Here is a 16241-nt window from a genome sequence, read left to right on the forward strand (position 1 = left end):
TAAATATAAATAACATTCTTTCCAAAAGCAGCAGAATACACATTATTTTCAAGTGCACATGGAACATTCTCCAGGATAGATCACATGGTAGGCCACAAAACAAGTCTCAGTAAATTTTTAAAAATTGAAATCGTATCAAGCATCTTACCAACCACAATGCTATGAGAGTAGGAATCAACTACAAGAAAAAAAACAAAAGACACAAACACATGGAGGCTAAACAATATGGTACTAACTGACTAATAATTCACTGAAAAAAAATCAAAGAAGAAATTTTAAAAAGACATGGAGATGAATGAAAACACAATGATCCCAAGTCTGTGGAATGAAGCAAAAGCAGTTCCAAGAAGGAAGTTTATTTTTTATTTTTTTAGCTCCTTATTGGAATATAATTGCTTTATACTGTTGTTCCAGTTTTTGCTGTACAACAAAGTGAATCAGCTGTATTTATACACATATCTCCATATCCCCTCCCTCCCACAACTCCTTCCCACCTTCCCTATCCCAGCCCTCTAAGTCATCACCCATCATTGAGTTGATCTCCCTGTGTTATGCAGCAGCTTCCCACTAGCTATCTATTTTACATTTGGTAGTGTATATACGTCAATGCTACTCTCTCACTTTGTCCGGGCTTCCTGTTTGCCCCCTCCCCGCCCCCCATAAGAAGGAAGTTTATAATGATACAAACTTACCTCATGAAACAAGAAAAATCTCAAACAACTTAACTTTACACCTAAAGGAACTAAAAAAAGGAAAACAAACATCCAACCTTAGTAAAAGGAAAGAAATCTTTATGATTTATTTATTTCAGAGCAGAAATAAATGTCATAGGGGCTAAAAAAAAAAAAAAACCAATAGAAATAATCAATGAAACTGAAGAGCTGGTTCTTTGAAAAATATACAAAATTGATAGCCAGACTCATCAAGAAAAAAAGAGAGGCTCAAGTCAATAAAATCAGAAATGAAAAAGTTACAACCAACACCATAGAAATAAAAAGGATCATAAGAGATTACTACAAACAATTATATGCCAATAAAACGGGCAACCTAGAACAAATGGAAAAATTCCTGAAAGTGTACAATCTTCCAAGACTGAACTAGAAAAAAAATTGAAAATATGAACAGACAAATTTCATGGAATGAAATTGAATCAGTAACAAAATTTAAAAGTCCCAATAAATAAAAATCCAAGATGAGATGACTTCACAGGGGAATTCTACCAAACGTTTAGAGAAGAGTTAACACCTACCCTTCTCAAACTTTCCCAAATAACTGCAGAGAAAGAAATGTTTCCGAACTTATTCTATGAGGCCAGCATCACCCTGATACCAAAACCAGAAAAAATATCACAGAAAAGAAAATTATAGGCCAATATCACTGATGAACACATGTGCAAAAATCTTCAACAAAATATTTGTAAACTGAATTCAACAATACATTAAAAGAATTGTACACAATGATCAAGTTGGATTTATCCCAGGGATGCAAGGATGGTTCAATATCCACAAATCAATCAATGTGACATACCATGTTAACAAATTGAAGAATAAAAATCATTTGATCATCTCAATAGATGCAGAAAGAGCTTTCAACAAAATTCAATATCTGTTTATGATAAAAACTCTCCAGAAAGTGAGTGTAGAGGGAACATACCTCAACAAAATAAAGGCCATATATGACCAACATCATACTCAATAGTGAAAAGCTGAGGATGTTGTTCCTCTAAGATCAGGAATAAGACAAGGATACCCATCCTCACTACTTTATTCTACACAATATTGGAAGTCCTAAACACAACAATCAGACATGAAAAAGAAACAAATGAATCCAAATAGGAAGGAATAAGTGAAACTGTCATTGGTTGAAGATGACATATTATACATAGAAAACCCTAAACATGCCACCAAAAAATACTAGAGCTTATCAATGTTACAGGATGTAAAATTAATATACAGAAATCTGTTACATTTCTATACACCAACAATGAACTCTCAGAAAGAGAAATTAAGAAACCAATCCCATTTACAACTGCATCAAAAAGAATAAAGGACCTGTACTCAGAAAACTATAAGACACTGATGAAAGAAATTAAAGATGAGACAAACAGATGTAAAGATATACCATGCTTATGGATTGGTAGGATGATATTAACAATATCATTGGTAGAATAATATTGTTAAAATGACCATACTACATAGGCAATCTATGGATACAATGCAATCCCTGTCAAAATACCAATGTCAGTTTTCACAGAACTAGAACAAATATGGAAACACAGAAGTTCCTAAATAGTCAATACAATCTTTGGAAAAGAAGAACAAAGCTGGAGGCATCACTTTCCCTGATGTCAAACCATACTACAAAGCTACTCTCATCAAAACAGTATGGTACTGACACAAAAACAGATACATTGATCAATGGAATACAATAAAGAGCCCAGAAATAAACCTACACTTATATGTGCAATTAATCTATGACAAATGAGGCAAGGATATACAATGGAGGAAAGACAGCCTCTTCAATAAGTGGTGCTGGGAAAACTGAACAGATACATGCAAAAGAATCAGACTGGACTACTCTCTCATACCATGAACAAAACTAAGTCAAAATGTATTAAAGATTTAAATGTAGGACCTGAAACTTAACACTTCTAGAAGAAAACATGGGCAGCTAGCTATCTGACGTTGATCCTAATAATATTTTTTTGGATATGCCTCCTCAGGCAAGAGAAACAAAAGCAAAAATAAACAAATGGGACTCCATCAAACTAAAAAGCTTTTGCACAACAAAGGAAACTATCAACAAGAGAAAAAAAACCACCTGCTGAATGGGAGAGAATATTTGCAAACAATATATCCAATAAGGGGTTAATATACAAAATATACAAAGAGCTCATACAACTCAAAATCAATGAAACAACCAACCAGATTTTAAGAAGTGTAGAGGATCTGAATAGACATTTTTCCAGTGAAGACATACAAATAGTCAATAGGCACGTGAAAAGACACTCAATGTACTAATCATCAAGGAAATGCAAATCAAATTCACAGTGACATATCACCTCATACCTGTCAGAATGGCTATTATCAAGACATAACAAACATTGGGGAGGATGTGGAGAAAAGGAAAAACTTGTATTGTTGGTGGGAATGTATATTGGTGCAGCCATTATAGAAAACAGTATGGAGATTCCTTTAAAATTAAAAATAGAACCAGCATATGATCCAGAAATTTCACTCCTGGATATTTATCTGAAGAAAATGAAAATACTAATTAGGAAAGATATATGAACCCCTATGTTCATTGCAGCATTACTTACAATAATCAAGATATGAAAGCAACCTAACTGCTCATCAATAGGTGAATAGATAAGGAATATGTGGTAAATACATCAAATGGAATGTTACTTAGCCATTAAAAACAAGAATGAAATCTTGCTATTTGCAACAACATGGATGGACCCAGAAGGTATTATGCTATATGAAATATCAGAGAAAGGCAAATACTGTATGATTTCACATAAATGTAAAATCTAAAAAACAAATTAACAAATAAAAGAGGAACAGAGTTATAGCTACAGATAACAAATGGTGGTTGCCATAGAGTAGGAGACTGAGAGAAGAAGAGAAATAGGTGAAGGAGATTAAGAGGTACAAATTTCCAGTTGCAAAACAAATGATTCATGAGTATGAAATATATAGCATGGGGAATATTGTCAATAACTGGGTAATATATTTGTATGGTGACATAAGTTGACTTATTTGGGGGATCATTTTGAAGTGCATAGAAATATCAAATTACTATGCTATGTAACAGCAACTAACATATTGTCGTATATCAATCATACTTCAAAAACAAACAAGCCAACTCATAGAAAAAGAGATCAGATTTTTGGTTACCAGAATTGGAAGGTGGGAGGAGGGGGAATTGAATAATGGCAGTAAAAAGGTACAAAATTCCAGATATCGATATATAAGTACTTGGGATTAATGAACAACATGATAAATATAACTAATACTGCTGTATGTTATATATGAAAGTTGTTAAGAGAATAAATCCCAAGTTCTCATCACAAGGAAAAATATTTTTTTCTGTTCTTTAATGTTATATTTTTTGAGATGATGGATGCACAATAAACATTGCAATAATCAGTTAATGATATGTGTTAAGTCAAATCATTATGCTGTACACCTCAAACTTATACAGTGCTGTATGTCAATTTTATCTCAATAACACTGAAAGAAAAAAAATCTGAACTATACTAGTTATGCCTTTTGGGCATGTTACTTAAGAGCCCTGTGCCCCAGTTTCCTCATCAGCATAAGTTAATAAAGGTAAAATACTTAAAGTAAGCACTGTAAGTAGTAGCTATTATTATTGAAGGACAAGTATCATTTTAATAGGCATAGTAGAAACCATGGGAAGTGATGGGCACTCTATGTGAAAAAACATGGATTGAGAGAAAAAGAAGGCTAAGGATGGAATAAGAGACAGGCAAAAGAGCTAGCAAAAACAAAAACAGAAAAAAACCTGGAAGAGAGATAAAAGAATGAGTAGAAATTTTACCCATATTAAATGAGGAAAATATAGTTGTGTCATAAATTGTAATGTGTTAGTAACATCCATTATTTGAATTATGCTTTACAGTTTATCAAGAATTATCAGTACATTATACTATCTTAGACTATGTTTATATTTCTTCTGCAAATTGCCTGTTCCTATTCTTTGATTGATTTTTTTCAATGATTCATAGCAACTTTTTATAAATTAGGGAATAAATTCTTTTTTCTGATAATGAACAAACTTGGAGAAAATGTAATTTACCAAAACTGACTCAAGTAGAATGATTACATAATCTTATACTCACCAAAGAGAGTGTCAGTAGTTTAGAATCTCCTAACAAAGAAAACTCCAGGAATTATATTTTCTAGGAGTTTGTCCATTTCATCTAACTTTTTAAACTTTTTGGCATTAAATTTTTAACATTATATTTTAATATTTGTAACATTTATAGTTATATACTGTTTCATTGTTGATTATTGTTGATTATTTCTGCAGCCAATCTTTTTTCTTGATCAATTTAATCAGCATTTTGTCAATTTCATTAGCGATTTTGATTGTCTTTTCTCTTTATTATGTGTTTATATTACATTTCATGGATTTCCATTCTGATCTTTGTTATTTTCTTCTTCTCTTCCTTCTGTTCTCTTTGGGTTTATTTTGGTCTTCTTTTTCCAAAGTTAGTGAGTATCTAACTCACTAACTGTTAGCTTTTTCATTTCTCTAATAAGCACTGAAAACTATAGATTTTAGTCTAAGTACTTCTTTAGTTGTATACACAAGTTTTGATATAGTCTTTATGCTAGTGTTCTTTTAAATATTTTTCTAATTATGATTTTTTTTTACTCAATAGCTTTTTTTAAAAAGTATACTTGTTGGGCTTCCTAGGTGGCACAGTGGTTGAGAATCCGCCAGCCAATGCAGGGGACGTGGGTTTGATCCCTGCTCCAGGAAGATCCCACATGCTGCGGAGCAACTAAGCCCGTGTGCCACAACTATTGAGCCTGCGCTTTAGAGCCCATGAGCCACAACTATTGAGCCCCTGTGCTGCAACTACTGAAGCCCATGCACCTAGAGCCTGTGCTCTGCAACAAGAGAAGCCACAGCAATGAGGAGCCCATGCACCACAACGAAGAGTAGCCCCCACTCACCACAACTAAAGAAAGCCCGCACACAGCAAAAAAGACCCAACACAGACAATAAAAATAAATAAATAAATAAATAAATAAATATTTTTTAAAAAGTTTACTTGTCAATTTCCTCCTTTTGATTGTGACCTAAATATCTTATTTTAGGTGTGTCTCTAGGAGATAGCATAAAGCTATCTTTTTTAAAAAAATTCAGCCTGGGTAATTCCCTGGCACTCCAATGGTTAGAACTCTGCACTTCCACTGCAGGGGACACCAGTTTGATCCCTGGTTGGGGAACTAAGATTCTGCATGGTGCACAGCTGCAGCAAAAAATATAAATAAATTCAGCCTGCCAATTTTTGTCTTAGTCCACTTGCGTTTTTTATAGTCACTATAGTTATTACAGTTAGAATTTTGTTTGTCATTTTATGCTTTTTTTATCTTGTCTTTTATTTGTTTTTGTCCTGTGCCTTTCTTGTATCCTTTTTTTTTCTCATTCTAGTTTTTACCTCTAGTCTTTGAAGTTTATATATAATTAGCTCTTGCTATACAACAATCTCTCTCTCCTCTACAAAAAACAAACAAAAACAAGCAGTAACTTAAAACAACAATCGCTTGCTTGGCTCACAATTCCTGGACCACCTAGGGAGTGCACTGATCTAGGTGGCTCTCTGAACCTGTGGCCATTTGGCAGATTGGTGGCTGTTGGATGATCTAGGGTGACCTCACTCATATGTCTGGTGGTTGGCAGACTGTTAGCCAGACCAATAGGGGTGACTATTTATAGGGTCACATGTCTCTTGTCACACATCAGTCTCACTCAGACTTCTATCAGTGGCAGCTTGAAGTTCAAAGAGCACAAAGTAAATAAGTTCCACTCACAAAACTTCATTATTCCACTTATTTGTTATTTGCTAAAGTCCAAAGCAAATAACATGGCCAACCCAATAGATTTAAAGAGTAGATAAATAGACTTCACCTTCTTTTGGGATGGGAAGAATCTGTGGTCATTTTTGCAACCTACCATGAGTGTGTGCTGTCTATTCTTAGGTTTTTATAAATTACCCTAGAAATGTTAATGTGCATGCCTAATTTCTCATAGTCTAAAGTGAATCAGGTTCTGGCCATGACAGAGTAACTAGTACTGGACTTGTCCCTTCCCTACATATATATCACAAATGACTGAAAAACTGAGAAAAACATAAGAAATAACTATTTTCAGACATTGATCATTAGGCAGCAAAGGTTCATGATTCATGAAAGAATAGAAACAAGGTCAGTCCTGTGACCATTCTGGCTTTCAGCTTAGAGTCATTTTCTGGAACATGGCATAGGAAGGTGATGCCAAAATATTGGCTCCCTGTGCACCAATGCCAAACAGAAATACAGAGACAGGGTTCTGGAAGAAAGAGAAAGAGTAGCTTTATTCTTTGCCAGGCAAAGAGGGAACATAGCAGGCTAGAGCCTCAAGAACTGTGCCCCCCTCCCTGAGGAATAGGAAAAGGTCTTACAGTCAGGGCTTGTGGTCAGGGGTAGGTGATAAGGATCAAGACAGTGATGGGCTTGCATTCTTCTGATGGGTTGGTGGTGAGGTAAGTAGGAGTCAGCATCATTAACCTTCAGGTCCAACTAGCCTGGGGTATGCTTGTGGGCAGCATACCACCATTAATTATTAACTTCTCCCACCTGGAAGGGGTTTCAGTATCTGCAAAACAAAACAGCTCAAAGTTATCTTTGTGTGTATCCATTAATGGGGAAGCAGGACCTTGCCCCAAGGCTGCACTATTGTTTGTCTTGACTGTTTCTTCCTTGTCTCACATCGCCTCCCTTCCCTAATTAACTGCTTGAATCTGCCCATTAGAACTCAGGGAAGATCATGGAGTTTGAATGAAGGCTATTTCCTGTAATCAAAGAAATGGGGGACACAGAAAGGGTTTGTGCCCAGGAGCACCACAGAACCCTGCTTGGTATCAGAGAGAGAACCCAATCATAGTACAGTGGGCTTGCTGAGCTAAGGAGACAGAGATTAGAATCTGGAGAAGCTGAGGCAGTTGGAATTATTCAGCAGAGCACCAGAGAAGAAAATTTGGAAGCTTGGGTCATGGTCCCTTGATTTTTTTGACTGAATACCAGTCTATGAATGCATAGAGTAAATTTCCTTGAGGCTGGGCAAAGAACTAATGAGGGATGATAGGGTGAACAATTCCAGAGAATACATGGAGTTAGGAGACATTTGAATTTCAACCAGCCAGACAGGAGACAACTTTTTTAATACCTGGGGCATTTAGTAGAGACTCCAGAAAGATCAAGCCTTACTAGCAGGACTAAACTAGTCCTAGAGTAATGGTTACTGTAGACCCACTCTAATGATGCTTGAAAACAAATCTTGAAAGGATCCAGAAATTTGATTGTCAGCTAAAAGAAAAAACACTCCTTAAAAGAAGGCAACAAAATCCATCCCTCAACATTGGAACATTCACTATGTCCAGCATTCAATTTAAAAATAGTAGTACGCAAAGAAGGAAAATGTGACCCATACCAGGAGAAGTTGGTCAATAGAAACAGAACCAGAGATGACAAGGATGATGGAATTAGTAGCATAGAATTTTAAAGTTATTTTAAATAGACTCAAGAATTTAAAGGAAGATAATATGAAGAGATAAATGGAAAATTTACAGTGAATCAGAATCTTTAACCTCCTCTCCAACAATACAAAAGAACTTGGAATATTTCAACTCTAACCATTTCCTTCTGAATTTATATGCTAATATCATCATGTATTTTAATTTTAATCTCATTTTTTTAATTTCATAAGGCATTGTTATTATTATAGTTTTATGTGGCCAATGTTTGAATTTATCTATGTATTTACTGTTTTGTTCTTTATTATTAATACTTTCATCTTATACCATCCATCTGTGATCACTTTCTTTCTGCCTAATGTACTCATTCTAGAATTTCCTTTAATGAAGATCTGTGGTGGCAAACTTTCTGTTTTTGTATGAAAAATGTCTTTATTCAGAGACTTCATTTAAAAAAATTAATTAATAATTTATTTTTAGGTTGCATTGGGTCTTTACTGCTGCATGTGGGCTTTCTCTAGTTGTGGTGAGCGAGGCCTACTCTTCGTTGTGGTGCATGGGCTTCTCATTGCGGTGGCTTCTCTTGTTGTGAAGCATGGGCTCTAGGTGCATGGGCTTCAGTAGTTGTGGCACATGGACTCAGTAGTTGTGGCACATGGACTCTAGAGTGGAGGCTCAGTAGTTGCGGTGGAGGCTCAGTAGTTGCGGTGCGTGGGCTCAGTTGCTCCATGGCATGTGGGATCTTCGCAGACCAGAAATCAAACCCATGTCCCCTGCATTGGCAGCCTTCATTTTTAAAAGATGTTTTCACTGGTCATAGAATTTCAGGTTTACAGTTATTCCTTTCAGCACACTAAGCATTTTAAAAATATTATTTCACTATCTTCTAGCTTCACTGGCTTCCATTGTTCCTGTTGATAAGTCATATGTCATTCTAATTATGATACATGTGAGAGTAATCTCTCTTTTTTAATGGCTGCCTAAATATCTTTTTTTTTTTTTTTTTTCATTCTGTAGTTTCCCTGTTGTAGCTCTAGGTATAACATTCTTTTTACTTGTTCTACTTGGCATTCACTGGATTTCTTGGATATATGAATTGTTTTCTTTCTTTAGTTCTAAAACATTGTTAGCCATTATTTCTTCAGTTATTTCTTCTGTCTCATTTTCTCTCTTTCCTCCTTCTGGAGATTTAAATAGACATTTGTTAGATCCTTACACTATATCCTGCATTATCTTTTTCATATTTATCATTTTTCTCTTTGTTCTGTATAATTTTTTCAGATTCTAGTCTACTATTTTTGGCTGTGTCTAAAGATACATCCAGAAAATTTAAACCCATCCAGAAAAATTTTAATATATATAAATTATATAGTGTAATATTATATAAAGTATATAATATATATAATATTATATAAAGTATATAGCATATAAATTACTTTTTTTAGTTCTTTTTGGTAAATTTACATATATGTTGGATTTAACTTTTTTCAACTTTCTCTTTTATTTCTAGAAATTCATTAAATATACTTTTTAATTTTCCTATTTGTTGTCTAGTAATTCCAATGTCTAATGTCTTTGCAGTTCTGATTTTTCTGTCATTTCTGCTGGCTCTTGCTCATGGTACTTTGTTTCCTGATGGTTTTGTGATGTATTTTTTGTTTTGTTTTGTTATTGTTGTTTTACTATGAACTGATTTTTTTAAAAAACATTTTCTTTGGGAAGTTTTTAAAGCCTGAGATGAAGATGAGTTTTTTCTTTCTTTCTCTCTCTCTTTTTTTTAAGTTTAACTCAACTTTTTTCTTTTAAATAAATTTATTTATTTATTTATTTATTGGCTGTGTTGGGTCTTCGTTGCTGGGTTGTCTCTAGTTGTGGAGACTGGGGGCTACTCTTTGTTGTGGCTCACAGGCTCCTCATTGCCATGGCTTCTCTTGTGCAGCATGGGCTCAGTAGTTGTGGCTCACGGGCTCTAGAGTGCAGGCTCAGTAGTTGAGGGGCATGGGCTTAGTTGCTCTGCGGCATGTGGGATCTTCCTGGATCAGGTATTGAACCCATGTCCCCTGCATTGGCAGGCAGATTCTTAACCATTGCACCACCAGGGAAGTCCCAAAGATGAGTTTCTTCAAAGGGATTTGCTTTTGCTTCTTTTGGGCACCTGAGGGCATCGTTGTACTAGGACTACTTTAAACCTAATACTTGGCTTTAGATTTTTAAAGTATCTAGGTTGTAAGCATTTGGGCCTCAAACCTGCATTAAATTTGGCTTGTGTTTACATTTTCTTGAGGGATATAATCTCCTCTTCTTCCCAATTTGCACAAAGTTTTGAGATGAGCAATTTTTGTTGTAGTCTGCTGGTGATGATAGTTGTGGTAGGGAAATGGATGATTCCTAATTTGCCTCACACTGAGAGTGTAACACTTTGAGGACTCAGCTTTACTGGGTGGAGGGGATGGTTAGGAGAAGTATCTCTTAAAAGGAGATTCCCTATTTTAGATGCTCCTGGGCTTTGATTTCTAACTTGCATGCCATGCAACACTATACAAATTGAAACTTGAGCTATTCCAGTTTTGCTAGATGTCTTCCATATTTCACTTCATCCCTCTTTATCATATTTCACTATTCAAAATATATATTCTTTCACATTTTAAAATCTCTGAAATTAGTATGCATCTTAAATTGATGGTATCCTACAATCATGGTCAGCCAGGATCAGGCATAACATAGATAAACACATTTTTTATGTGTGTCTGAATATGAAAAGTGAACCATCAAATCTTGCAGCATGAACATCTGTGACTTAGAAGAAAAATTTGAGGCTGATAGTGGAGTATATTTTAACCTCTAGGGATCAAATGTCTGCAGAGAGAAGCCATCCTCATAGTGAACCAGATATATTCAGCAACATTCCTGAAATATAGATTAAAAATTAGTACTGCACTATTGTAAAGTCAGGCTTAAGAGCCCAGCATCAAGGACTTCTCTGGTGGTCCAGTGGTTAAGAATCAGCCTTCCAGTGCAGGGGACAGGTTTAATCCCTGGTCGAAGAACTAAGATCCCACATGCCACAGGGCAACTAAGCCCGCACGCCACAACTAGAGAGAGGCCCACTTGCCACAACTAAGACCTGATGCAGTCAAAAAATAAGTTAATAAAACAAGCCCAGTATCAATGACTTTTCATTCTTTTAAGGATTATTTTATGAAATAATACATCGCCAAGGTTGTCGATGTTACGGAGCATTGATTGTGTAGAAAAGTAAGATTAAATGGGAAGTTTTATGCATACCCTAAGTGATTTCTTTCACTTATATTTTATTGTTTATGTATGCCCAAGAGTAATATGTGATAAAAATAGATGACTAAGTCTAAAGATCTCCTTCAGTAAGTATAAAAGTTTTAAATTACAAGAAAGCTTTATGTCATAGTTTGACAGGATTTTTTTCTTTCTTAATAGTAAATAAAGTAATGGTATTTCTTTCAACCAATGATGCCTTAGAATACATGTAGTGTATTAAGTAATCTTATTTTTTGTCAGCTTCTGAGTACATTTGAGACTTTAAAAAATGCAGTAACTTTAGTTTAACAGGTGGTTTAGTCCTCTAGTGCCTAATCTGCTAAACTACCAGAAATGTAAATCTTGTATTATTTTTGTAATCAGAAAGCATACCTTATTTCCAAAAAATTGTTTGGCTTTGAGAGGGCCTTTCAAAAGAAGAGAGAAAGAGAACTATAGTAAATGAAAGGGTTTCTTCTTTAGGACAGGGGAAAATTTGGCATATTCATATATGACCTCCTTGTTTCTAATATTTCATGTATATGTTCTCTCTCCTTGATTAGATTTGCCAGAGGTTTGTCTATTTCGTAATGTTTATGTAATGACATTGTTTGTATTTTCTAATTAATTTTTGTTTTGGTCTTAATTATTGCCATTCTTCTATTTACTTTTGGGGAGTTTGCTGTTGCTTTTTATACAATCTTTTTTTTCTCTCTATCGAAACAATAAAATATTTAAAACTACATTTTCCTTCAAATACTGCTTTGACTTATCACAAAGATTTAGATAGGTTGGAATTTTCTTTATTTTTTTAAACATAGGTAACTAATAAAAATTACTAATATTTGCCACACACTTTTATAGCTTACAATGCACTCTCTTTTTACATTTCCTCTTTCTTTTTGTCCAAGTTCTTATTTGTGGATATTCATTTATTTTACAGGTGATTGGGGCTATTTATAAGAAAACACATATGCTGCTACTGTTCAATTTTGGACAGAAAATATAGCCCATAAAATGTTTTCCTTTATTACCTTTAATGAAAACTTTCTCCATGACCCAGGATGCTCAGTTTCTATACATGAACATTTGTAGCTGTTAAAGTAGAATCTAAAATCTGAAATAATAGTCTACATTATGAATATTTTAGATCCTCCATGCCTTTCTATATTGTTTGCTTAATCTGTCATTGATATTTAAGTATTAAAATCTCCCACTGTAATTGTGTTTTTATTATTTTCTCATTACAAGTCTATCAATCAACATTATATATTTAGATGCCATGTTGATCCATATCAATTCCTTATTATCATATTTTCATTATTGACTACCTTTTCTCATATGCATAACTCCACCTGCCTTAAGTGCTTTTTATGCCCTAAGTTCTACTCTATCTGACATGAATATTGCTATCATTGCTTTCCTTTTTTATCAGTTTAGTTTATCTTTGCCCATTCTCTGATGTTTAGACTTCCTAGACCTTTTGGCTTTTAAGTCTCTATATTAATAACACATTATTTAGCTGATTTTAAAACAATTTATGCTGTTTTGTCTTATAATGCAGGATTTTGCCTGTTTAGAATAATTTTAATTGTTATGCTTGGTTTATCTTACTTTCTGTTTTGTTTTTTTTTTTCTATTTTATGCTTCCTAACTTTTATTTTCGTTTCTTCAGTTCTACCTTTCCTATAGCTTTTAGGTTGTTTCTTTTTGTGGTTTAAATCAACTTGTAAGATAAATTTAGCAGCTTGAATAACAAATATTTATTATCTCACCCAGTTTCTGAAAGTCAGGAATCTGGGTGTGGTCTAGCTGGGCATTTCTTACATAGGGTGTGTCAGGAGGCCGAAGTCTATTGTTGCTTCAGTCTTTTGAAGGCTTGACTCAGGGAAGGGCAGGTGCTGCAAGTCTGCTTCCAAGTTCACTCAGTGGCTGTTGTCAAAAGGACTTGGTGGCTTGGTAGTTGGAGGCCTTGTTCCTTACCATATGGACCTCTTTACAGGACTGTTCATGACATGGCAGCTGGCTTTCCCCAGAGCAAATGATCCAAGATAGAGGGAGGAATCAAGATAGAAGCCACAATATCTTTTATAACCTAATTTCCCAAATGACATACTGTCACTTTCGCTATATTCTGTTGGTCATACAGAGCAACCCTAGTGCAATGTGGGAAAGAACAACACAAGAATGTAAATACCAGGAGGCAGGGATATTGGGAGCTGTCTTGGAAGCTGGCTAGCTCAAGCATCCTATTTTTAATTCTACTGGTGAATATCTTATGTCCAGAAACATCCTTAATGCTATATTTACTTACTTATAACTGTCTAATAAAAAAGAAGAATTTAGCTACCAAATTATAAGATGATCAGCTTAGTACATTTGGCCTCCTTATCTTATAATCTCTCCATACTTTCTCTTTATTTACTATGAGGTTTTATAATTCCTAAAGTCCTAAAATCAATCTCTCTTTGATATCTCTTCCTAATATTATATCAATGAAGATACCAACAGCCATAGTTAATATCACTGTGTCAGTCAAGCTACCACCAGAGAAAAGAACCAGTAGGAGATAGATATTAATAGATTCAGTGCAAGGAATTGGCTTTTGCAATTGTGGAGACTGGCTGTAGGAAGGCCAGGTTGAAACTCTTTTGTGAGCTGAGTGAAGGTTCAGTCCGTGAGTGGAATTTCTTCTGAGTTGTGCTCTTATGAGCTTTCAGCTGATTGAATCAGACTTACCCAGATTATTTAGAATTATCTCCTTTCCTTAAAGTTAACTGATTATAGGGGCTTCCCTGGTGGCACAGTGGTTAAGAATCTGCCTGCCAATGCAGGCAATGTGGGTTCGATTCCTGGTCCGGGACGATCCCACATGCTGCGGAGCAACTAAGCCCATGCACCACAACCACCTGAAACCCGAGCACCTAGAGCCTGTGCTCTGCAAGAAGAGAAGCCACCACAATGAGAAGCCCACGCACTGCAACGAAGAGTTGCCCCATTCACCACAACTAGAGAAAGCCCGTGCACAGCAACCAAAACCCGTCAGCCAATAAATAAATAAATTTATAAAAAATAAAGTTAACTGATTATAAATGTTAGTCACATTTACAAAATACCTTCATAGCAATACCTATTTACTGTTTGATTGATAACGGGGTTATAGCCTAGCCAAGTTGGCAAATACATCACTTTTCCTCAAAATTGCTTTTCTTCAAACAGTAGCTTTCAAAGCTCTTGGTACTTTTAAAGACACCAACTACACAAGGCCTTCTAGATTTTATTAACATTTTGCCTAACTAATATTGCTTTCCTGGTCCATTTATTTACAAATGAAACTTATATTTGAAAGAAATGTCTTTTTTCTCTGATTCCTTCAGTTTTGTTTTAATGGCAAAATATAAAGCTGCTCTAATTTGCATATAGCCTGCTTTCCTTTTCAGGTTGGAAGGCTTAGAATTATTTCATTTTTACCAGTAATTTAATTCCTTTTTCCAAAGCCATGGTCTTGGTCTCTGCTAGTTAATTTTGATTTCCTCTGAACTTTTTTATGGCCAATCTCAGTTCTTTTTTTGGGTGGAAAAATATTCTTTTATACTTTATTGATCACACATGTGACCATTTTTCTGTATTCTTTGAGACTTCTATTATTCAAAGTTTAGTTCTGCCTTCCTCTTTCATTTTCTTTTAAAATCTATCTATATTTTTGATTCCCTAATACATTTCTCTAAATTATTTTTCATTTCACTGATTTTACTTTTTCCTGTTTTGCTTTTCACTGTTTTGCACAATTATCTTACTTGGTAATGTGATAATCTGACCAGGTGTTAATTGGTAAATACAGACGAGAATTCTCTAGATTGGCTATTCCCTTGCATCTTCTTCAGGAATTAATTTTCGGCTCCTCTCTAATATATTTTTGTATTTCTTATGGCTCAGCCACTTCAATGGTTGGGTTAACTGCAAGCTAACACAGTATTATTATTTTTATAGGCCTTGTATTACTTCCGTGTGTACTTCTGCCTTGAGTTTAATTTCTCTAGTCTTATTGTTTATATTGAAATTTCATTGTTTCAATGATTTGTTTTTGAAACTTAAAGAGTATGGGAAGTTTGGCGTCTGGACATAGTTACTCTTTGTCATCTTTCAGAAAGTCCTAAGGTTTTTTGATTTTGCTTTGTTTGTTTACTTTTGTTTTGTTTTTGTTTTGTTAATATTATAGCAGAGTATTTGGAATAGCAGGCCAAGAATCAGGAGAATTCTATTTCAGTGCCAGCTACTCTCCTAAATACCATACTTGTCTGATTCCTTCATTTTTATGGGCTTTAATTTCCTCATCTATAGAATGTGGAAAAGAAACCGTCCTTATCTTTTGGAGCATCAGGGAAAATGTGAAGATTTATGAGAAAGCCAAGAAAATTCATGCCTTTCAGCAGAATCAGGCTGATGACCGGGCATTGAGAGTGGGAATAGAAGGTCAGGAAGTTGGAAATAGGTGAAGGAAATCACTCATTCATTCTGCATTTATCAAATGTCTATAAGACAGGCACTCTGTGAATTATTTTATATAAGCTATTTCAGGTAATCTTCACAACCACTTTGAAAACTGGGTTTGCTTTTTCTCTATTTCACAATAAGGAAACCAACTCAATACTAATTCAAGTAATCCTAGCTCTGTACCTTTTGTTGTGTGACTTGA

General features: G+C 34.8%; 1 protein-coding gene across 1 annotated transcript in view; it reads left to right on the forward strand.

The window, feature by feature from the left end:
* The window catches only part of SNRPE (small nuclear ribonucleoprotein polypeptide E), an 80710-nt gene extending 74969 nt beyond the window's left edge, over nt 1–5741 (forward strand). The window contains exon 7 of the mRNA XM_057726658.1: nt 5449–5741. Within this exon, the coding sequence (XP_057582641.1) occupies nt 5449–5499 (51 nt within the window). The 3' untranslated portion in view covers nt 5500–5741. The remainder of the gene's footprint in view (nt 1–5448) is intronic.
* The last annotated feature ends 10500 nt before the right edge of the window (nt 5742–16241 follow it).

This window comes from Hippopotamus amphibius, chromosome 3 (genome assembly GCF_030028045.1).
Source record: "Hippopotamus amphibius kiboko isolate mHipAmp2 chromosome 3, mHipAmp2.hap2, whole genome shotgun sequence".
Classification (NCBI taxonomy): Eukaryota; Metazoa; Chordata; class Mammalia; order Artiodactyla; family Hippopotamidae; genus Hippopotamus; species Hippopotamus amphibius.